General features: G+C 32.4%; 1 protein-coding gene across 3 annotated transcripts; it reads right to left on the reverse strand.

The window, feature by feature from the left end:
* Nucleotides 1-1206: 1206 nt before the first annotated feature.
* On the reverse strand, nucleotides 1207-22668 carry LOC128173682 (low-density lipoprotein receptor-like). Of its 3 annotated transcripts, none has more exons than XM_052839355.1 (11): nucleotides 22464-22668; nucleotides 20896-21129; nucleotides 20538-20665; nucleotides 19910-20051; nucleotides 19282-19389; nucleotides 15502-15618; nucleotides 13931-14044; nucleotides 7086-7340; nucleotides 5542-5664; nucleotides 4431-4545; nucleotides 1207-4325 (listed from the first exon to the last, which is right to left on the reverse strand). In XM_052839355.1, the coding sequence occupies exons 1-11, from the start codon at nucleotides 22552-22554 to the stop codon at nucleotides 4187-4189; spliced, it is 1566 nt and encodes a 521-aa protein (XP_052695315.1). In that variant the 5' UTR covers nucleotides 22555-22668; the 3' UTR covers nucleotides 1207-4186. The 3 variants fall into 3 exon arrangements, with proteins under 3 accessions (XP_052695315.1, XP_052695314.1, XP_052695316.1); XM_052839354.1 differs by having other exon boundaries at nucleotides 13931-14047; XM_052839356.1 differs by lacking the exon at nucleotides 19282-19389 and having other exon boundaries at nucleotides 13931-14047.
* Between the last annotated feature and the right edge of the window lie 2486 nt (nucleotides 22669-25154).

The following is a 25154-nucleotide window of genomic DNA, read 5'->3' on the forward strand; positions in this document are numbered from 1 at the left end:
CAGCCCCTTTTTCTGTATACCGAATGAAAGGTCTCGGTTAGACAAAAAACATTTAAAAATATATCTTATAACAACTTATTATCAGGTAGAAAACTATAACGGAAAATACGTGAATTCATTTGCATTTTTTTTCTAACCTTTGTTTTAACATCCATACAACTCCTTTTATTTGCATTTTAATATCAAATGAAATATGTCTTGTTCCAATTCAATGTATCAGCTTCGAAACCAGCCAATCTTCGAGACTCTGCCAGTCATCGTTAAAGCATCGGACAAAATAAGTCGTTAAGTTTTCCTAAACGGGGAATAATTCACAACAGGATTGGGATTTTCATCAAGTAAATTATGAACAAATGAGCGAGATAATAATGATCAAAGTTGGCGTCTAGAAGAAAAAAAAATAATATGAAATCTGAAAAATTCTCCTAATAATAGTAAGGTCTTCCGCTCGGAAGCGGAAGACCTTAAAAATAATAATGAAGAATTTCCAACAGAATCAGTTCAAGGTCTTCCGTTGGAAACGGAAGCCTTAATTATACCTAACTGACAATGGATTTCAATTTTAAAGCATAATGGTATTAACATTTCGAATTTTTTTTTTCATAAATGCGTAGAAATAATTAACAGATTCAATGCTCTCTCTCTTTCTCTCTCTCTCTGTTTAATCATGTTCTGTTATATCATCATGACTAATGTACTGTAGGGAAAAACCCATTAAATTGACATTGTAAAACAACTCCATTCACAAGCACAATCACTAGATCACTTCCTGTAATGTCGATATCAACAAGTGTGTATTACATAGAAATACACACAGAGACAAAACAAGAGTGAAACTTGTTAATTCATAAGGAAGGAAATAAAGGGAATACTGTCAAACTTTTTCACAAAGTAGCAAGCAGTAGGTGAGAGGGAGAGAGAGGGGTGATACGAAAATTTGAAAAAACCCTGTCCGGATGAAAATTCCCTGTTTTACATAATGAACTCCTATGTTCGCCCTTTCATTAACTATACTTTCCCCCATCATTTTCAGTTCTCATCCACTGTATTCTTCTTTGGTCTCCTGAACGCACCACTCATCCCTTTTACGGCCTCCCACAATGCTCAAGTAAACCAAGAAAAAGTTGGTATTTAATTAATATGTTTTTTATTTTTTTTATACAATTAACAATGAGTAATAAAATTAAAAGCAATAAAATACTTCTCTCTTGGATGGTTTTAAAATATTTGTGCATCCCACTTTTGAGACAACAGACAACAAAAGAGGCCAAGTCAGTTCTGACAACTTAAGAGGTATTCGCAGTTAAAACAAAAATAAATTAAATATGATATTAATTACCATTCGTTTAAAAATTTTCAAACAATGTCAAAACAGTTCATCAGCTTTTCGACCTTCGGCTGCTTTCTAAATCCTTTCAAAGAAGTCAGCAAATAAAATAAAATAATTTTGCTTCATTTTTTTTTCTACAAGTATACGAACAAATGTCCGTGTGGTATTTTTTTTTTTGGAACTAAAAAGTTGAGGGGGGAGGGGGGGTTACATGTTCAGAAAATCAGCAATTTTCTGTGATGTAAGCTTCCTGAATTTATTTAAGCACTAAAAAGATGCATGTAGAGTCTATTTATCAGGAAGTAAATGAGTTAATATATAAATGATATAAATTGTTATCATTGATTTTTATAGTCAACCGTTAAGCTCTTTTTCTTTGAAAAAAACTTTGTATAAAAGCTTGTCGTTTGTTTTTTTGTTTTACTTGGTTTTTGTATCATGTGTGCATATAACTGTTAAGTTAGTCGAATACTTTACAATTGTCAGTGTCATGAATCCTTTATCAGTGATCTGGGTGCATATATTTGCATTGTTGTATTATAGATATTTAAAACAAGCATTCTGAGAGTATTGCATAAGCAATACACGTCCCCTGCCGGTTTGTATTATTCTATGAAAGCTTCCAAGCACACAACTATTTCAGAGCTATTGTAAACGAGATGTCATGCTTTAATCAGAGATAAAAGAACAGGAAATTAAAACTATATAGTTGATATAGAAATTAAGTAGGAAATAGTAAAATAATACTCTTTTTTCATCTCCTGTAATTTCGCCAAGTCTATTCTGTATTCGCTGGTAAAAATTTGTGAAAACAATGCACTGTTATGCACAATATCTTTTCTTACCGTCTTCTGTACCCCGAATCAAACCAAACATTTAAACAGCCCAACCCGACAACGAACCCGATTGTAATAATAATACAAAAAAACCTGCCGATTAAATTTACAACACAATGCTTGACACTATTTTATAGAATTCATTTGTTTGTTAGAAATGATAAAAGGAATGGTACAGGAAAAGGAATGCTAAAAGTAACGCACAGTATACTGACTACATACTGACCTCGTTTATTCAGTTACACACCGAACCCGATAACGAACCCGTACATTAAAAAATTGGAATATAAAAAATTAATTTTCTCGAAAATATGTCAATCAGACGCTACAAAAGTGTAAACTTGATCTGTAGTTTGACATTTTGAAGCTGTTCAGCAAGTTTCATATTATTCCTCAAATGCATAAAGAAAAAAAAAGTGTGGAAAACTGAAGTGGGACAGACAGACGGACTGACGGACGGACAGACAGACGGACTGACGGACGCAGAGGAAAGCTATAGTCCCCTCCGGTGAAACCGGTAGGGGACTAATAAAAAGGATAAGGCAATAAAACAGATGAACTTAATTTTAGGATTCATCTTATTTTCTGTTGATAAAGCTTTAGATAATAACGAAAAGTTCGACATTCAAATATCTAATGCTTTCTAAATTTTGTCCAAATATGTTGGGAAAAATGTTTTGATAAAGAATATTCATGAAAGATTATCAAAAGCCGACACTCAGATCTTAAGAAGTGTGTTTATATAAACGTACACGTTTGTGTGCATTAAATGTCTTTCAACTCTGTGTTTCTCAATCCGCTATCGTTCACTTCAAGTTGTCAAGAGGGGTGGTGTATAATTATTAATTGAAAATATATGTCAACATCCTCTCTTTTAAAAACTGCAAAACTCAATTAACAAGTTGTTATTCCTGTTTTTCCCATCATTTGATCTAGTGTAGATATTGATAAATTAAAAACAATTAGCTTCAAAGGGGTATGGTTTCGATTTTTGTTATATTTTTTTTTTCAATTTTTTTATTATAATGCTTTAGTAATGCATTTCAAATAAACAACCAAAATTTTAGTATCAGTAATATAGTTTTAAGCGAGATACAGAGCTCAAAATTCTTTGTTATGTAAACGAGACTGGTGTCATGTTTTTCTTTGCATTGTTTCAATATACTGGTAATTGTTCTTTTTTATCTAAGTGAATTTTAACAAAAATAAATAGTTCCTACAATTTGTCACATTAATTTTAGGTCTTAATTCGAAATTTTCTATTAAACAGTCAAAATTTAATGCAGTACCTGAGCATGTTTCATAACACAAAACTGTCAGCTCTGTATCTCGCTTGTAACTCGACGACTGACACTCAAAATAAAAGGATTATTAGAAACGCCTTACTGCAGTATTGTGGACAATAAGAGTGACCTTGTCCATTTAGGTACATGTATATCTAAATGATATAAAACTAAATTAAACTAATTACTTTCTTTTAAAGGGATGTTTTCTATTGATTTTAAAATATTGAAAATTTTACGATACTTAAATGTAAATAAAATCAAAATGTAAACAACTCTCTCTCTCTCTCTCTCTCTCTCTCTCTCTCTCTCTCTCTCTCTCTCTGTGTTTCATATTTTTTTGCGGTGAAACATATAACCGGCAAGTGTCTAAGTTTTTCAAAGAACAACTTATTAAAATAAAATGTTTGACATTAAGTAGAAGTCAATTATTTTGTAAGCAGTCAGACACCATCAAGAGGGTGACATGGGAAAATTGTACAGGAAAATGAACAGATAGATCGATAGATAGATAGATAGATAGATAGATATATAGATTATTCTTTTCTCACTGAGGAGTGTTATTTCACATATGAAAGATTCGCAGACTGACAAACGCTAAATAACCTATCTGGTTTAATTGTTTTGGATAATTTTGCTGGACTGAGCTTTTGCCTAAAACTAAGAAACACAAAAGTGATAAATAACCAAATCACTGAAATACAATGCACAGCAGCGTGACCATCTACATATATCAACTATACGACAGTATCGTATATTTCAACAGGAGTTTGTTGAAGATTTTCATATTCATTACAGTTGTGCGAGACATTAAGAAGCTCGCCATTTCTCCATTGTGCCTGGTCATTTGTTCTCTGTTTCTTCAACCGTCTTCCTCTGAAAATTTAATTGACAAAAATGATAACAAGTAGCTTATGAGTTAAAAGAGGAAGCTTTTGTTTAATTGTAATAATAACTAGATTTGAAGTAAAGAGTATTTACCGTGAATGCACACACTTAATAAGCATTCCATTGATGATTAGCGAAACGCAAAAAACACCCAGCATACAGTAGAACATAGTCTGCCAGTGATTCACACTGTCTTCTTTTAGTGATTCTGTAATGATAATCACATTTATTATTTTTTTTTCTATAAAATATAAAGGATATGATGAAATCTTCATTATTCAGGTATATATGTTATAATGATCGAATAATACTAATAAGTATGTTTTAATTCCCCAAGTTATTTGCCTAATATTTAAATATTCATATACACACGGGAGCCAAAACCACATGTTTTCACTACAATGATCAGAATACTCTTTGAGAAGTTTTTTCAGAGCAACTCCTACATTGCGTCATATCAAAGGATACAAATATTATTGAAAAGTCGATGGTTATTTTGGAAACGAAAATAATGCCCTAATAAAATTGATCAATGATGTTGAGCGAGCTGTTTCAAGAACTTCCGAAAAGATAAATATGAAATATTCAGTATGGAAATAGTTTTTACTTTTTAACCGGGTTAAAGGAAGGTAACAGATAATTACAATTTCCTAATCTTTACTGATAAGTGTATGTATAAAGTAAATAAAGTAAAGTAGGACAAAAATACGAAAGCGAACGTTTCATTGTAGCAGCTCTTTGAATTTGGATCAAAGCCAAGAGACAATGATTGGTCTGTGTTGGAGAAAAACACACTAGGGTGATTTATTAACCTTTAGTACAGGTGAACAAGAGACTATTTTGTCCAATATTGTGTATAAATATATCAGGACTTCGACTTTTCGCTTTTATTTCAAGAATCAATTTACTTACAAAATTGTGTAGCATATAGAATTCAGTTTAAACATTTTCTTTTCTTTATTATCATCACATGTGTTCATACAGTTTTGATCATAACCCAACTTGTTTTCAATGTAATTGAAAAATTTGCAGAACTACCTAGTAGAATCGTTAAATATAAAATTCACAAATGTTTATTTTAATGTATCTACTACATAACACATCCTATAAATGGATTTGTGTTTTTTAGTTTGTTTTGGATAATGTTATTAACTAGATATATTTTAAAACAAGCCACTGAAACCACTGAAATGCAGTGTCGTACCCCTCACGTGCTGTTGACCATCATATCCAGATTCACATTCCTCACAGACGCCCCTCTTTGTATCACAACTACGACAACTACCGTCGTCAAAACGTGAACAGTTAGGTCCTGTTTGTTCGCATCCTTCAAATTTTATTGAAAAGAAAGTAGGTTAAAGTGCTTCATGGAAAAAAGTCTTCATTTAAATAACTAATATATTTCTAAAGCTGCGTAATATCCTACACGTACATGTAATAGTTTTCCAAAAAGATTGCCAGACTGAAAAACAATTCGATTAGAAGTAACCAACAATTACCTTAGAAGAAACGAATTCTAATGTTCGCTACTGTTCATAAACTCATAAATGGAACTCAAGTAAAATGTAACCTTAAGTCTGTCGCCTTTTTTTTTTTTTAAAAAGTGTATATATCATATCTGGCAATAAATTATTTCATCGTTTCAAATAATTTCAGGGAAGTATCAAAAAGTCACAGCAGCTAGGTTTTTAATTTTTTTATGTGCTATGGAATCAGTCGTTTCGTCATTTTTAAGCAAAAGGTTATCATGAAAAGATATAAATGCAAAGTATTTTAATTATATCAAGCTGCATACATGTACGTGGTATGCTCTATAGTATTTTTATTCTTTGTAAGTGTTTAGGAGGGGGGGTGTAATTCAAATACTCTTTTCAAAGTTTTGACATTTTTTAAATGTGATAAACACTTAAGATCTTTTTTATTTTGTAATCTACTGACAAAAAATGCAAAGGGAAACTATATTACAACCGACTGCATTTCTTCTATGTACTTTTAGGAAGACAAGCAATTTACACCATTTTTAAGATGAGTGAACCCTCCCCCCTCCAATTGATCAATATAAACAAATAAAACCCGCTTCGGCGATTAAGATTCTCGTATAAACAATCCAAACCATATAAATATATCTGTACGTCAATCCAAACTGATAATTTTGTTTATTGATACCGTAGTGGACAATGAAGCGATGCGATGACACCCCCCCCCCCAAAAAAAAAAAAAAACCAAAAAACCCACCATTGAACCTTTCGAACATGGTCATTTATTTTCAAATTAGGATTAAACGCGTGCATGATGAACATCCTTTTTTCTTTAAAAAAATCTTTTTGCTTTTACATCCAACATTTTCTTTTATTAGGGATTTGAAAGTTGACACATTAAAAATGTATTGTGTTATCTTTCTATGAATATTAAAAAATATGCTAACTCTCGTTGCCTGCACTGCTTCGGAGAATGCAGCTTTCAAACTTAAGAAGTCATGATGTCGTGCAAATAAATTGCATCCTTTCAATCAATTTGGAATACCAAAAATCGTAATAGTGCTTGCCTGCTAAATTCTATATCAAGAAAACTTTTGAATTTCATTTTTAAAAATGTTTTCGGAATTCCCAGGCACAAAATCAAACTCAAGCGTTGTTTTGTTGATTATTTATTTGATTATTTATAATTAATAATGTGCCATTTTTTAGTTGTCAATTGGTATTTTATCCAGACGTTTTTTTAAAATATTGTTCTACAAATTCCACGTACCGTATACCTCCACTTCACATACGTCATTAAAGGCGTACATAGAATAGTCGTCAGGGTATGCAGTAGCAGGGAGTCTCTCGTTGTAGTAGATGACGTACTGTCCGTGGACGGAACAGTTGATAGTGAACACTGCAGGCAGGCTACTTGTGGTAAAATTGTTGTCCTTGAAACACAAGGTTCCCTGTGACCTATCTGTTGTGTTTGAGACATACACCGAAAAACCAAGGAAGTTGGATGGCATGTACGATATGGTTTCTGTCAAAAAGAATAAATAAAAAAATATATCCTGTCTAATTTATTTGAAGATCAAGAAACAAAAGGGAAGCAGAAGCAGAAATCCCTTACGATATAAGTATGAAAAAAACTTAAATCGCTAAGGACTATATATGATATGGGCCAGAAATGGCCCTCAAAAATCATCATTTTACTATAATTCTTTGTTTTCTTTGTATAGTTATATGTGTGATGTTTTTACATAATGTTCATTTTGATTCAAGTGCCCACAATTTAGCAATATGACACCATAAAGACAACCTTTTCCTGCCCTTTTTGCATTTTTAGCATAAAATGGCCTGTTTTAAAGCAGTTTTTCGTTCAGAAAACAAAGAACGCATGCTTGAACAAACAAACTATTTTAATCAGAGTCGTATCCACCCCAGACTATTAAGTGAATAATTTTTTTTCTTGTTCAAGCATGCACTTTATATTTCCCATTCGTAAAAAGATAAGAAATATTTCCATTTTTGACTTATTTTGATTCAATTTGAAAAATAACGCCACTTCTGTCGTTATATACTCCCAGTGATTGCAAATAAATAGGTGAAACATATATTTTATATAAACTCTTCTTTAAAAAAACATGACATATCATTTTACCCGAAACACTTTGAAAAATGACGAATTATGGAGGCCAAATTTATCTCATATCATATATAGTTCTTTGTTGAATATGTGTTTTAAGGTAAGCAAGGGTATTCTGTCGAAAAAGTTGCAAACTAGCGTGCTTGCAAAAATAACTGTAAAACACAACACTAACTTCAACTAATTCGTGTTAAGATTATGAACATGGTTTTGAAATGTTATTACAAAAAGAATGAGCAAGTCATGAAAATTGAGTCATTTGAGTTAACAGCATTGATGTGTTTTACATGTGATAACATCAGTTCCACATAGACACACATTGAAACAATTTTTTAAAGAAAAACTAATTTCATTACTTAACAAAGCTTAAAAGAAATATTTTTAACCCGCAATACAAATGCTCGCTATATAAATTGCATATTATGTTTATCTAAGCTCATTTTTTGTTGCCTGCTTTCCCTCTTTTGCGTTTTCATAAATTTTCTAAGCAATGCTTATTTCTTATACAAAACCAAATTTCGAAATCATTACAAAAGAATGAATCAGAAACAGATATACATTGTTTTATTAGGGAAGACTGACATTACCTTTATTTATTGAAGGTACTACATAAATTTGAATGTTTTACAAGAGTTATACGAATAAACATGCGTGGAGCAAAAAAGTTTTACAAAATAAAGTGGAATTCGAAATGCTCATTATCAAATGTGAGAAACTCGCAAGATTGTGCAAAAAGACATCTTTAAGCCTCAAATTTCTTATCAATGTATATTATATTATCCAACGATAAGATAAACTGTATGATTTCTAAAAAAAAATTTAAAAGAACATGTATGTATTTTTCTGTTGTTTTCTTCTTTATTATACAGTGTGCTTATTAAGCTGTATAGAATATTTGTAACAATTGTATGCATTATCGAAACAGTTTAGAACAAAAATACAGCTTGCATTACATATCTGGAGCCAGTTTCAGAACAGTTGAAATAAGTTATTAAGGTTTTCCGCTCTCAGCGGAAAACCTTACTATTATTCTGAAAAATTTTCAAATTTCTTATTATTTTTTTTTTTCTTCTAGACGCCAACTTTGATCCTTAATATCTCGCTCGTTTGTTCACCGATTGTTTTGAAATTTTCAGGACTGATAACATGCCGCGTGATGTTGTCGTTGCATATTTTAGTTGAGGAAAATCCCTATCCGGTTTTGAGTTATTCCCCTTGTAGTAAAATTTTATGACTTCTTTTGTCCAGGAAGTTGAGCTTTAACGATGACTGGCAGAGTTTCAAAGATGGGCTGGTTTTGAAGCTAATACATTGAATTTGTGCGAGATATATTTAATTTATTATTTAGATGCAAATAAAAGGGGTGGTATAGATGTTGAAACAAAGGTAAGAAAAAAAATCAAAAAAATTCGCGTATTTTCCGTGTTAGTTTTCTACCTGATAAAAATTTGTTATAACATGTATTTTAAAAGTTCTTGGTCTTACCCAGACCTTTCATTCGGTATACCGAAAAAGGGGCTGGCCCTTATAATTAGGGAGTTAGAGGCGTCCAAAGTTTCTTGTCAATAACTTAAAAAGGAATAAATATTTCTAATGCATTATTGAAGCAAAGTTGTAAAGAAATTAATTTTGAATCCTTCTATAGTAATCAATTTAATGTGTTCGTAATTTATAGTCAGTATTTGCAGAAACAATTGTTGTCAGTTTGGTCCATTTTTGTGGGGGTGCGCACGTTTATGAGGTTATGAAAGGGCTTCTTGTAATGCACTACCTGATACATGTAGCGCGCAAAAATAATTCCACATAAAATTCCCAAATGTTTTTATACATATATACATATGAACATTTTCATTTTATATAGATAAACCTCTTTGACCTTATTTTTGTTGTTTGTTTCATAACTGTGCCCCTGTCTATATTTAGATGCATTACGAGACTCAGGTAACCGATCGATAGGAGAGTCGCTAGCTGTATTCAGGCCGTCGCCTAGACGACAGTGCATGTGCTTGTAGGGCTGGACGTACACGATTAACGCCCCACGGTGTTACTGTAACAGAGACATTTTGAATTGTTTCAGTACTGGGAGATGTGTTAATAAAATGGTTCCAATGCATGGTAATTTAACTCAACTTTTCTACAATACGTATACACGGCCGTCATATAAAGCACAATGTGTATTACTGACATGACAATTTAAACGAACGCGGGATTGCCTCCGATAGAACAATTCTTTTAAAGCAAAAAAAAAAAAAATACTGATTTGCGATGGATATAATATAATTATCATCGTGGAGATGATTTTAAAAAGTGAACTTTATATTCGTATACGATAATATTTGAATCCAAAGCCGCTAGTTTTAAGTTACGGTTATTAGGGATATTAATTATGACTTGCCCCGCGTTTCAGGTTTTTTACTTGCAAAGCATCTACAAACGAAAATACCAAACAACCTTCAGCAGCAACTTATAAATTATTTATTCCATACACAATTCTAAAGAGGTAATTAAATAAATTTTATAAATGCTTTATACTTGTATTCGCTATCTTCCATGGAAAAAAGTGGCATGGAAAAAATGTTGTTCAATGTTCATCAAATACGCTGTAGCCTTAGCAATCGAAAATAAGTAACAAACTGTATATTGATAGATTGACATATCAACAAACATTCAGACCCGCATTGTGTTTTCTTACAAGTTCTATAAAACGTAAACTCAATGACTGAATTCTTTACCGTTTTCCGTCTGGGTTATTTTGAATCACGTGTGTACGTTATGTGTAGCCATATAGATGAACACTTTAAGTGTTTAAATTTTAAAAGAAATTGTGTACATGCAGAGCATTGCAATGTTAGGACAATAAAATTCCAACAATGTATATGGTGAGGCCGGTCAGACTGATACCGGTTCTGCTTGTTCTACAAAGAGCGAATGTAAGACGAAGTATTTGGGTGTTATATTTTAAACAAATATAAGTATTGCTTTCTTAAAAGCTTGCATTACTCAACAAAGTATTTTATTAGGATCATTCTTAGTTACCTTAGCTGCATATATGTACCGCTTTGTCTGTATCCCGGAAAAATTGACTACCATCCGAAATTTTTCATACAAGGTCTACAGACTTGCAGCTAAACATTACCTTTGAAAATACATTTTAGAATTTGCCGCTGTTTATAAATTCATTAAAAAGACGCGCAGAAACAAGTGGTTATATGGCGTTTGATATGGGATTTATGACGTCTATTTATATTGTTTTCATTAAAATTATTTCATTATTTCAAGCTTGTAGGTGGAATGAAATCAGTTTCACATGTTATATGACATAAAGGTGTCCTCTCCCCACTTTTTCTCGAAGCAAATATTTTTTATAAAATTTACATAAAAAATTGAATTATCATGGAGTTGCCCCCCCCCCCCCTTTTGGTAGCAAAAAAATGGTATGAAAATCATGAAATTATGAGTGAAATTTTCAAAATTTTGGAAAATTCAATTTTCTTTTCTTTTTTTTGCTTGTCAAGATTTGTTAGATGAGTTTGCCCCCACCCTTTCAAAAACGATGCTACGTGCTTGGAAATTACTCATTTCTTTATTCCCCTCTTTAATAATCAAAACAAACTAACAAACATAACCGATCCAGATAAATATAATTACATGTATCAAAAATAAACTAAAAAAAAACAAACTACACATTCATCCTTCACCCACAATATTGCCTTTTCGATATTTGTCATCGTTGTAGACCCGTGTAACAATCTGTTAAGTAGGTGCTTGCACGAAAAAGAACCCCTTGCTGATCTACATTTTCATTAACGCATACAAAGAAAAAATATATTTTTATTTATTTTTGAATTTCTTTTGATGTAAAAAAAAAAAGAGAAGAATTTGGTTCTCAGTCTCTCTTTATGCCTGTTTGTTAGCGGTTAATCCAAGTTCATTTTGAATATCCTTTTGTAATTCAAAAAATGCGATGTAAATTTTTTTCATGCAATATTTCGGATAAAGCAATGAAGAGTTGTTTCTTGAAATTTTATTAGACCATAAAATTGTAAAATGCTAACATTGAAAATTGTGCCCGATTTCTTTCTTTTTTTTTAAGGTAAAAGTTTATTGATTTAAAAAATGATTCTGCAGGTCTGTAGCTTTTAGTCAGAAAAAGAATCGGATGGACGACCTAGGACACAGATCGTCCATCCGAATTTCTTGAAAATTGCCATTATTTTCGTACGCGGACGCTATACTCACAGAGACTAAATGGTTCGTATCTCAAGTTTTAAGTTTTAACTGCTTTGAAAGGTGGTTTTCTGATAATTATGAACATGAATAATTAAATAAAAATGGTTAAAATTCAGTAAAATTACCGGCATCGGTCTTCTCCGTGCGCGGATCTAAAAAGGGGAAGGGTTCCAGACCCCCCCCCCCCCCTGCGAAATTTCTTTCAATTACGTGTACATTATAAACTTACCAAATATGCCTCGGACATCCCTTGGCAAACTCAAATAACCGTCTGACTTTTCAACCCCCACCCCGGAAAAATTTTCTGATCCGCGCATGTTCCCCGTCCTCGAAATACAAAATTATTCTTCAAAACCCCTTGTAAAATTTCCAGGATCATTGCATAAATACTAATAGATTCATTGGCGCTTGCGTTCGATAAAAATGCGTGTAAAACGTTTGCCAGTGGTCTTTTTACCATCGTACAAGGCATAACCACAGTCCCACTCTGTGAATAAAATGCGGCGAATCAAACTAGAGACAACGTGTTAAGATCTGTATTTGCTTATAAACATGTAGTATCATCGTGCAAAATGCACTGTTCAATTATAATTTTTTTTTTTACTTTACTTGTACAATTCAACATCTGTTTCGTAATTTTTTCTCACAGTTTATTTCTTACATAGTTACTTTTTTTATTTAGTGATTGACACTTTTCAGACTTTATATGTGATTTCAAAGAGACAGAATGTCATGTCTCAAGGACTGTTAATCTCTTAAAACAACAGTGTGCAATTATCAGATTTTCATTTCTTGGACATCAATGACTCATTGAGTTTATTTAATTATTTTATATCTGTGAACCTTTCACTCAGCTTACTTATATCATTACCTGTTAATTGCAATTTATACTCATTGTTAAGATTCTTATAAATAGTTATGTACAATTGTCAATGCGCAGTCTGGAATACGGCGGCCACCCCGGCCACGTCCGACTCTCCCAGAGTCTTGAGTCCGGAGGCCACTTCTGGCCATATCCGACTTGTTTGTAACATGTCTGTCTGTTAAATTGTTATAATGTTGCCATCGTTGAGTCTCGTCCAATAATGTGGAATCCTGCATCAATTGCCTGTTTATTTCTCTGGAACTGTATACTGGTGGACCTTCGGGAATACGGCAAACCTACCCTTTGTTTTAGCTTACGGCCCACAGCGCGCCCCAACCTTTTACCTTATACACTTTACGCCAACATTCCCTCACCCGGTTCGTACTGCACACGACCGATGCAGATCCAGACGAATTCTCTATCACCGTAAAATCTACGCGGTCACAGAAATATAATACTTTGTTTCTCAGTGTTTACACATCTAATATTGTACGATGGTCAGCTATCAATTTTTTGTAATACGTCACAAGTATGACGCAGCTACGACGGAAAACCTAATCGTTGCTTGCAACGAGCTCGTCTCTAGTTAAGATTTATAATTCTTTATCTCGTATATGTTACCCATTCAATTTAGACAAGATAATCTGTTTATAGAGAAATAATTTTTATAGAGAAGTAGCTGAAAATATAAAGATATTAATGGACGACGAACTCCGAAGTACAAAAACAGACGGCAATACATGCATGTCTTATTAAAGTGCATAGTTTGAAATGTATAACTTCTAGGTAAAACCATATTGTAACAATTATTCACTATCCTTTTTATTTCATGTATTGAAAAATCGTTATTCAAATAAATGACGTTGTAAACATCATCAATTACACTTACCACAGTTTCTGTCGTCGGAGAAGTCGCCACAGTCGTTATCTCCGTCACAGATGTAGCTGATTGGTACACACTTTCCATTGGAACAGGTCATTTGGTCTGGTCCACACGTGTTGCCTGCTACAATATATGGTTTTCGATTATATAAAATAGTTAATGACGCTTTGAAACGATGGCTTAGAATTAGACCTCTCGACCAATCAATAGAACGGACGTAGTTCAACGCACACCAAAAGAAACTATACAATTATTCAAACACCTTTATACAAAATACACAGTTCATTTTGAAAAAAGGCAACTTTTTAAAATCAGTTCACATATTATTGCACCATACTCTGCCTAGATTCTGTCTTTGTTTTTTTAAGTTTATTTCAGAAAATATCACTTAATGTCCATTATACAATAGCATAGTTATAATTTCCTTTATATAGTAGATCATTTAAAAGTGTAACGTAATTAATTTTGTTATTTTTTACCTCCTTAAAGTTTTAAAAACAAACAACGACTAAACTGACTGATTCGAAAATAAGTCTAGGGCATGTACAACTTTTGTGGTATTTTTTTAAACCATAAACACGTTGGGTATCATCCTTCCGATATTTTATATAATTTTATTACATGTACATATTTAGTAATAAATACAGGTTTTTTGCATGTGTGATACAGATGACTTCACAAAACTCGTATCGGCCTTACGAGCTGATACAGCTTATCAGCTTTAGGGCTGATACGGATCGGTATCACACCACTTGCGGAAATTCTCTGCATTTTTTTCTTTTCGGTAATTATGCGTGTTTACAGACGAAAAAATAAAACAGTTGTTACAGTTGACAGTTGAAAACTTCAAATGGTAGTAAATGTTTTGAAGCAGTTAATTTTCAAAGCTGAGAAAATTCCGGTTCTGTGGCTTCATGTTTGGTTAAACAATAGCTATTTTTTTTTAAATACCTGTACATACTACTCCCAAATTATATTAAAATTCAATTTTGTTCAAATTGACTTTTTATATATATTTTAAAAGATGTACTAAGTATGCAATAAATATAATAATAGATACCCTTTTCCATATCACAGCCTGAATAAGCCCTCGACCAATATCATCCCACGGGCCTTCGGCCCTCGGGCTTATATTGGAGTGTCGGGCTGATACCAGCTGTGATAGGAAAAAGGGTATCTATTATTATATTTATTAGCTTTAAGGTGAAATAACACATCATTATAAAATTGCTGACCTCTGATCGAAACGCCATTTTGTTTTATTGAAAGGATTTTATCGATGGCAACATATAACTTACTTCATAGCCGAGTGGATAAAGTGTTGGGCTTGTGATCTGTACATACCGAGTTCGAATCCCGTAGGGGCTTTTGTTGCTTCTTACTGAATTGATTTTTTTAGATATTCATTTTTTATCCCCAATTTGCAAAAGATTCGCTTATTTGACATATGTAAAGTTTATTTATCAATATATCTTTCATAATTAAATATTTTACAGTTAATTTGAGTGACTTTTTCCGGGTGTGTTATTCCACCTTAATATTTTTATTTTCAAACGTTGTCTATCTCCAAAACGTACGACAATTTTGTTCATCGGACATGTCCCCACAATCGTTATCTCCGTCACATATGTATCTGATTGGTACACACTTTCTATTGGAACATGTCATTTCATCTCCTGCACATGTGCGGCTTGCTGCAAGTAATTTAATGACATAATAATAACACTTTAGATAAAAATTCCTATTACAAATGTTTTCATTTTAGATAAGAAATTGGACAACTGAACTGTCTGGCTATAACACAACACACAATAAAATTACTATCACGTTACCTAAGAATAACTAGAATTTGTATTGTAACTTGGTTAATATTGTAATTCATAACTAGATCTTGCACACAATACACCCACATAAATAGCTATGGACAACGAAAAGAAATAGTTGAATTTAATTTTATTCTATATGTTCTATTAAATATTTCAATGGAAGAAAATCTTGTGATTTTCAAACTTGTGAAAAATATTCAATGTTTTCGAGTCAATATTCAGGTGCAAGCAAGATCCAAGAGTCTTGACTTTTGATAAAAAATAATTTGGATGCTGCCATTAGACAGTAATACCCGCACCAAGTGTAAACCCCTAAATAACACTGTTTTTTAGTACCAGTTATAGTAAAACGAAGGCTACTTGTAATTTCAAGTTATTTTTAAAAACTATAATCTTTATAGAGATTGAGATCCCATCCCATAATACACATGAGACGCCTTATATGTACGGTTTTGGGTTGAACTGTTTGCATGTGAATTAAATTTTAAATGAAGTTAATCAATAATCTAAACATTTCATGTCATTGAAAGTATGGTCTATATAATTATTACAAACAAATTAAAATTATGCCCCCTCCCCCCGGCGGATGCCGGCTTAAGATTTGTTTCTGTGTGCCAACCTAATTGTATGCATGGATTAAAAGAAGGGGTGGGAGTGAGGGTCCAGACTCTCCTCTCCTAAATCATTATGATGTTGACCAATATAGGTAAGCATAATACATGTATTACTTTCACTTTGAACACTTTCTAAACAAGTGATCTCCCTTTGCCATTATATTATATCATCATCTTTTGATATTTGAATAAGCTTATCATCGTTACCTATTCTATCGCATTTGTACAGTTTCTGTCATTTTTAATTGCAAAGGTTTATTTTTCATTTGTCAGACTTACACTACTGAGTTGACCCCATATTGACCCTATGATATTTTGTATTAAATTTGTGTATTACATGCAAGTCAGTGTAGAGACTTATCATGTTTATATGATTTATAATAGGAAGGAAGGGGTCTTATGATGATGAATCAAATATAATGTAGGCCATGACCCTATGGGATTGATCTGACACCAAGAAACAGGAAAATACCAAATATCTTGAAAACTGTTGAGATCCCCGCCACTTAACCATATATCATAAGTCTTGTTTCTAATGTCTTTATGATGCATCAAATGGTGTTAAGTACTGTTAAGTTAAATAGGAAATGATGATATATTTGATAACTTTTGAGATCCCCATCCCTTAATCATATTTATTCTTGCATTCTCTTTGTGTCTTTGCGCATCAAATGTTGTATAGGTTTCCCCCCTTGGAGACACCCTGACCCTCTAGAACTAGAAATAATAAAGTATTTTACCTTATTCTTATGTAACGTTTGACCCATGTGGGTAATTCCTAGTTTAATGATGAACTTGCTTTGTTTAGGAGACTTTACTATTGTCCCGAATACATACAATATTTTGTTTATCTCAAAAATTAATTAAAAAGCAATTTCTAAAATCTTAATGTGCATCTTGAGAAAAATACCAATCAAGAAATGATTTATAGTTTGCTACCGTACACGTACATGTATGTAAAAAGACTCTTTAGAACAAGGGGGAGGGTGGATGTGGAGGATAAACATTTAATTTTAATCATTTATTACGGGCCGCCAGAAGTCCAGCGTTCCGTTATTTGATGTTCAAAATGTGTTGCTGAGAATATATTAAAATTTACCATAAAAATTAGTACAACCAACTAACCAATGATGATTCATACAACAATTATATTTTTTGCGGCCCATTTGACGCTTGCGTCAATATGATTTCTTGTTGTTATTAATTTTAACTTGAATATAAGTTATTGATCCCCAGGTACAAAAATAAGACTTCTGATCATATCTCAATAGACCATTTCTCAATCATGCAAGATGTAATGTGCTTTAAAAAAAAAAACCCCAAAAAAACCACCAAAACATTTTTTACCGATTTATAAAACGTTTTAAGACCCCAAGTTATATTTAAATAGATCATTCGACAATTAGAAAAGTGTAAATGTAAGGTTATTTTTATTCTAATTATAAATAAATGGCAATGCAAGGTGGTTTTTTTTATTTTAAGAAATAAAAAACGCCATTTTATTCAATGTAAGGAGGGATTTATGCGCGGATCAATAAGTTTTTTTTTTCCGGGGGGGGGGGGGGGCAATTATTCGCGTTTGCCTGAGGAAGGGGGGCATATGTGGCAATTTTATAATGTAATTTAAAGAACGTTCGATTTTTAGAGGGGGATCTGGACCCCCGACCCCATCGCTAGATCCACACATTGCACATCTATACGACAACCCCTATCATTACCCCGATATATGTTGTGTCTATTCATTAAATCTAAGAGGAGTTCTGGGATGTAGGTTTTTTTAGTTATAAACGCCAATCTTTTGGTACTATTTGACTCCCTTGATGATATTTCTTTTTTAAAACCTTATTGCACATCTATACGACAGCCCCTATCATATCCCAAGATATGATGTGTCTATTCATTAAATCATAAGAGGAGTTCTGGGATCTAGGTTTTTTTTGGAGTGATAAACGTCAATTTTCTGCTATTTGACTTCATGGATGGAATTCAAATTTTTTATTCCTTATTGCACATCTATAGGACATCTATAGGACAGCCAAAACCATATTTTAAGAGATGACGTAGCTACTCCAAAAGTTGTAAGAGGTGTTCTGGGAATCATACTTTTTTGGGCAAAAAAGCGTCATTTTTTGTTGCCCATCGATCCCCGTGGTAAAACAAAATTTGAGACCTGATCACACTTCATAAAGACGCCCCAATCATATTCTAAAAGATCATTTGGCTACTGCAAAAAAAAAAGACGTTTTTGAAACCAGATTCTATGTAAGAAAAACTCGTCATTTATCGTCCACCAAATGACCCTTAGGAGAAAATTGAAATTTTGAAACATTGCGCATCTATAGGACATCTCAAAACATATTCCAAGAGATGACTTCTCTATTGTTGAACATATAGGAGGAGTTCGAGGAAGGTCTTTTGTGAAATAACGTCATTTTTTACTAATTATTTTACCCCCAGGACTACCAGATAATTTTTGAAACATTTATACAAAACAACATGATACCCCAAATCAAACTCCAAGAGTTCAGTTTGATGGTTTATAAGATGCTGCTTGAGAAAGTAAAACGTGACAGACGGACGGACGAAACGAGTAACAATATACCCGAACTATCTTTAGAAAAAATTGATTACACTTCAATCTATAGCTAATGTATTCAAAAGAATTTCACATCTATATCATGAATAGTGTCTGAGAAAGATTTATAAAGTCCCCGATAAATCCAAACAGGAAATGGCATTATCAAAGCGTTCAATAGCATATAACATTCACATTAAATACATGTTTCATGTTTTTACGTTTAAATAAAGTTAAAGGCAAAAATGGGTACTGTAAAATAAATGGTGAATAGTAAATTGCAGAAGAACGACGTTCCGATCAAACGTTGAGACACATATTTTATTTTTCTCCAAAACGTACGACAGTTTTGTTCGTCGGACATGTCCCTACAGTCGTTATCTCCGTCACAGATGTAGCTGATTGGTACACACTTTCCATTGGAACATGTCATTTGGTCTGCTTCACATTCTAAAATAATATTAGACAATGCCCTCCATATAAGAACACGTGTATTGTTTTATAAATAAGCTCACTAGAGATGAAGTGCATTAATGTGCTTTTATATTTTTGATGATAAATTGGGTGTTATGTGTAGTACTCTAAAAAACGATTCTTAGATCTTTGGATGATAAACAATTTTAAAAAAAATCACCTTCAATGCATGTATTGACAAACATTTTCCACCCACTTTTTAAACGCTTAAGCATATTGCACTTTATGACCCCGACACATGAATATAATCTACACTTATATGAGAATTGCTTTCAATATTTAAAACTTGAAAAAAGAGAAAAGATCTATTCTGTAAAATGTTTGGAGTTTTTGCAAGTGGCTAGACTAGGAAATGACACTTTTAATATTAATATAGCTGTGTATCAAAGTATAGCATTGAGTATTAAGAGGGGATGCAAAATTACTAAAGAACAACCACAACACATATTTATGTATTTTGTAAAACAAACCAATTGATATTTACTAAGACACGTACCTGACCAAATATCTAACCTGGCAACCGTAAAAAACCTTGATTCTTCACCAACAACAAAACATTTGTAAGATCCTGAGTCCGAAATCCGCGTTTCTGGAATTGCCAGATAGTTGTCCCCAACAGAGGCTTGCACAGGTAGAGACTAGTTAAATATTTAGAATGATCTAAAGCTTACATTGAAGAGATATAAATTACCATAAAAACATTTTTAAGATGTGCTATAATTTTGTTTACATTGATGTCCTTCAAAAGTAGCGTATAGGTTTTTGGCAGTAACCAGTGTTGTACCCAAAACGATTAACGTATATATTAGAACTACATCTACTTTATCGCCTATGTATCTTCTCGCCTTCTATGTATCAATACTGACACCTGTTTTGTCAAAAAACATTTAACCCATGACGCGAGTACACGTAATATTTTCCCGACTTATAACGGGTATTTAATGACAAAATGTATGTTTTTTTAATTGCTTATAGTTTACCAAAAAAATGCAGGCTATGAAAGCACCTACTAGAGAAGTGATAAAAAATTTTCATTACCATTATCATTATTATTAATGTTATATGATTTTATGTTAGACTCGAATGGTTGCGCGTTATACATTTAAAACAGTTGAGTTGTTTACTTTATTGCTGCTTGTACTCCATCGCAGTGGCACTGGTACACTGGACGTACATCTGAACACTGCTGGCTCACCTTCCTTCAGCCTTAAATTTTTAGGCGACACTGTGATGGTGAGAGGCTTTTCAAAACCTAGATTGGGAGAAACAAGTGTTAAATTGGAAAGCAAATGACATAATCATATGTAGCATTTGCAATTTTAACTGTCAGTATAAAACGTAAATACATTCTAAGCAATATAATATTATTTTTACATACTAACAGCTGAAGCGCATATGACATCATGATAAAAAAAATAATAATTAACAAACCATAAGTTATATTAACGAAGTATGCATGCATTTGAATACGATTTTGGATACCCAGTTTTTCATTGCCTGTCCGAAAATAGATGGTAATATGATGAATGCTGTGGATGCTGGACAGGTTCACCCACCAGGTGGCGGTCTGTTTGCCGTACGCTGATACAACACACTGCCCCTCGTCCCATGAATGGTTTGATTTGAGTCCATCTACAGCGTTACTAGATTCAAACCTGGCGTCCCACACTACCGCTGGATTCTCCTGATGGGTTGGCTTGTTGAGGGCGACGTTAGCTATATATATATATATATATATATATATATATATATATATATATATATATATATATATATATGTATATGACTTATTTAAACATAGTATACATTGAAGTTTTGTTTTCTATAAACTCTCGATTGAAACTGTACGTCATAGTTAATACCAACATGTTCTTGATTGTTATAATTATCATTCCAATATCTTTATTAACCTTCCATTTTGTGTCATTGTTAACCTATCAAAGATATATGTAATACTTTTCATTATAAAATCGAGAAGATTGCAAACTTAGCATTAGCTCTCAATTGTCAATCATTATTTCACTTAGAATTCCCTACCATTTAACTTAAACATTATCATTTCACGCAGCTTCATATTGTAACATTTTTTTGGAAATATACAAAATGACTGGCTGTAATTCTTTAAACACTTAGAGTCATTTAAAAATCTTCACATAATTCCACATTAAATTGATTTTTTAAAAACCGTTATCCCCGGCCTAAAATCTGAAAGGGGTTCGCTTTAATCTATATAATTTTTTTTAAAAACAAATCGTGTGGAAAATTGTTTTCTTGAAAATAAAATGGGGCTTAGTATATAAATAAGTCATTGTACTTGTAACAGGGCTGCTTAACATGTTGATTTCTGTTTGATTATGTTTGTTATCATAAGGATACGAATGTCAACAGGCATTAAAAGGTTAGTTGAAATAAAATAGAATTAAAGATTGCAAATTGATTGTTGTACTCATATCAACTTTATAATTAAAAAATAGTGCAGTTTTTTTTAACATGAACGGTAAAATAGAAATTTTTAAGAAAACAAAACAACTCCACCCACAGGCTTGGTATCTTTTGCAAATCAGGATGAGAATCTAAATATTAATTTTACGTGGCCTAAACAAAGGATTACTTATTCTTTTATATACATATTAGTATAACATAAACGTTCAAAAGTTTTAATGTCAGTTTTGATATCTTTTTTAAAGTTTGACTTTGCACCACATGACTAGTCAACTTTCTCAAGTAGAGAAACAAATCCAAAAAGTAAATTTTTACGGAAATATCAAAAAAGGTGATCGGAAAAGTTCACTCTTAAAAATTGTCGCATTTTAGCTTTAAATGTTATCCATAGTACTCCTAAAATATTACAATAGAGATTTTTTTTATTGAAACCTCTTCGTTCAGTTATTTTAAATATTATAAAAAGAATAATGATAAAAACATTTTCATCTAAAATTAATTTGTTCACTTGATAGACCAATTGTAAAATGGATAAAAGACATCTTTATTTGTTAAAATTAAATATCAGTGTAATATTGCAAACACGTTAATATCTTGCATGTACTCACCATAATCACTAGATACAACCCTCAAACCAAGACCAACAGATAAGACTCCAGCGTAGCAAACGAAGTAACTAGAAAATAACATACAAGTCATTTTGCTTCAAATTGTATCACTTATATCATATGCTTAAATGCAGAAATATTAATATCTTGTCACTGGTGGTATTATTCAAAGTATTCGTCAATGCACAGCCGTTAGTGACACGGAAGTCAGCACAACTTCATAAACTAGCTAGATTTAATCTTTTGAAAACTGAATCTAGAAAAACCCAACAAGTTTGAGTCATTGAGCGTAAGTACGTGTCCCTCCCTTCTAAGTACTGACCTATTTTAAATCTTAAGTATCCCCTTCCATAGAATATGTAACGAATGATGCAATCAATATTGAAAATAGATGATACACATTATATTTTTAAATTTTGTTTGCAGTATCCGATAAGTGCGACTATTTTAAATGTAGAACGTTTTAAGATGTTATCTTCAGCATTGACCTGGTAGTAACTATTGAACCACAAAAACACCCTTTTTTAATTATATCTTACTTACCGAACGAAGTAATGTTGAGAATCTGACATTTCAACTTATTTTAGACGTATTATCTCAGATTGTAATGTTTGTATAGAAAACATGAATCATGTAAAGCAGTCGTACTTAAAACTCGGATTTATCGACACTTTATTAAGATTAATTAGGGAAGAAGCCTCTATGCCTTTGCCTACTTTGTGGTCACAGTTAAATTGGCATGTAAAGAATTGTAATATAAGAAATGACTTGTTTTGTTTTAAGAAAATGTTTTTTTATATTCTCAATATTTAATATCAAACAGCTGTTGCTCAGTAGATTGAATGAAATTGAGATATTTTTTTTTTACACGGACGATATCAGATGGTGGTGAACTTGGATGTATCAACCACCATAAAACAATCAAATAACATTGAGATCCTGGTTGACTAGCTGACGTGATGAAAAGATTACATCTAGGGCAACGTAATTTACAGTGAAAAAAACCAGATGACTATCTTAAAAACAAAAACAAGAGGCCCAAGGACCACATCGCTCACCAGATATGATAAAATCAGCTTAACAGAGTCATAATACAAACTACAGTGTATCTGGACAATGTGGTATAATATATGTATAAGTTCACACAATTATAGATGTTCTATTTATCTTATTTGGACAGTATATTTTGAAGTTTTAGAAATGTTCTCTAAAACCGACGATTGATTTTTTTTATCGATGGTGCAATGCGGCGTAAGCAACTGATGTAACCTTTCGCTATTCAAAATACAATGTAGTGCGTATTTGAATTAGAAAGTTTTTCGCATTTGAAAATGAATTATCACTGAAATGGACTTTGTTCTAAGTTTATGTTTTTCTCTTATTTTGTTTTTAGCCTTAAAATTATATAAGAAATGTTGCAGATTAGATTTTAAAAATTAGATCGCGTGACATCATTAGTTTAAAAAGTTACGGAAGTCCTTGAATTCGAAAGACTCAATTACTAGAAACTAAACGTTACGAGATGTTGTTTATTTGTGTGAAACAAGAACCAAATTCAAAACAATTCAAACAATTGGAAGTGCATTACATAGTTAGAATTTACGTTCATTTTGATTTCTTGGCTGGTGGTGGCTGGAAGTTCTGGCAGGCACTTTGGTAAGTGTAAAAAATTCATATTGTTTACGTGCAAGATTATCCCTGCAAACAGCGACTGGGCCTGTTGAATGCTTCCCGCGGCTGATGCTTGTCCATGTGGACTTGTGCTATATTCTTTATTTTTCGTTGTAGGCAAAATTTGCACATTTCTTTGTGTTTTGTAACTGTGATTTTGGAGTAATTATTGATGGAATTAACATTTTTGTGGCCGATAACTTGCATTATATCTGTAGGTGCTACATACGTATATTGTTTTCCTTGAGTTTTTGGACAGAGTATTTTTCTCGTGCTTGTGAGGCGCTTTCCAGATTCTGCAATTTTGACATTTTTCACTCATTTTCACCTGATTTTGTTCACTCCAAACTTTTGATTCATGAACTATTTATTGTTTTTTTTTGTCCAACAATGGCATAGTGCGAGTTGCAATATAAGAAGGATCATTTGGTTCACAAAACCCCTGTGGCCTTAAACTTGCATATTTCCTATAAACTTAAATTGAGTTGTTTTCATTCAAATTGGGATTGAAAATATTTTAAATTTTGGGATCAAACTTTGTTTCTAAATAATTTCCCACATTACGTTTTATGCGGTTAAAGTTAATATTCAGACCAGAACTCTTCCTTTTTTTCCTGTTCCTAAAGGTGAGAGAGTTTTCTTTATAGTTGACAGATGATTTCTTTCATACATGTCTTCAAAAGAAATCTCTTCTTTTGCAATGGACATGAAACAAAAGAACATGCTACTGCTGATTTCTCTCATTTTCATCATAACTTCTATAGTCTGTCCCAAGATATTTTTGCCGCATATTTGAACGATTTTTAATAAAAATACACATACCTGTGACTGAAGTGCAATTAAAATCGATGAAAGGGAAAATTCCCAATATAACTTCATTCACACATTATCATTTTTCCCTCGTAAAAATTCAAAGAACGAAAACTGATTTCCTACGGAGATTTATAATGGGGAATGTTGACATCTTTTCTCCATTCGGAAGTACTCGGGACCCCTCGCGCAATTTTTCAACGTTATCAT

Source organism: Crassostrea angulata, chromosome 2, assembly GCF_025612915.1.
Source record: "Crassostrea angulata isolate pt1a10 chromosome 2, ASM2561291v2, whole genome shotgun sequence".
In the NCBI taxonomy this organism is placed as follows: domain Eukaryota; kingdom Metazoa; phylum Mollusca; class Bivalvia; order Ostreida; family Ostreidae; genus Magallana; species Magallana angulata.

What these genes read in the sequence shown, in the direction of transcription:
- LOC128173682 (XM_052839354.1), bottom strand. Translation starts at nt 22,554, where the DNA reads ATGACTTGTATGTTATTTTCTAGTTACTTCGTTTGCTACGCTGGAGTC. An exon ending in GTCCGACGAACAAAACTGTC is followed by an intron (nt 15,619 to 19,281) that starts GTACGTTTTGGA and finishes AATTACTTGCAG; the next exon opens with CAAGCCGCACATGTGCAGGA. An exon ending in CTCCGACGACAGAAACTGTG is followed by an intron (nt 7,341 to 13,930) that starts GTAAGTGTAATT and finishes TCTTTTTGACAG; the next exon opens with AAACCATATCGTACATGCCA.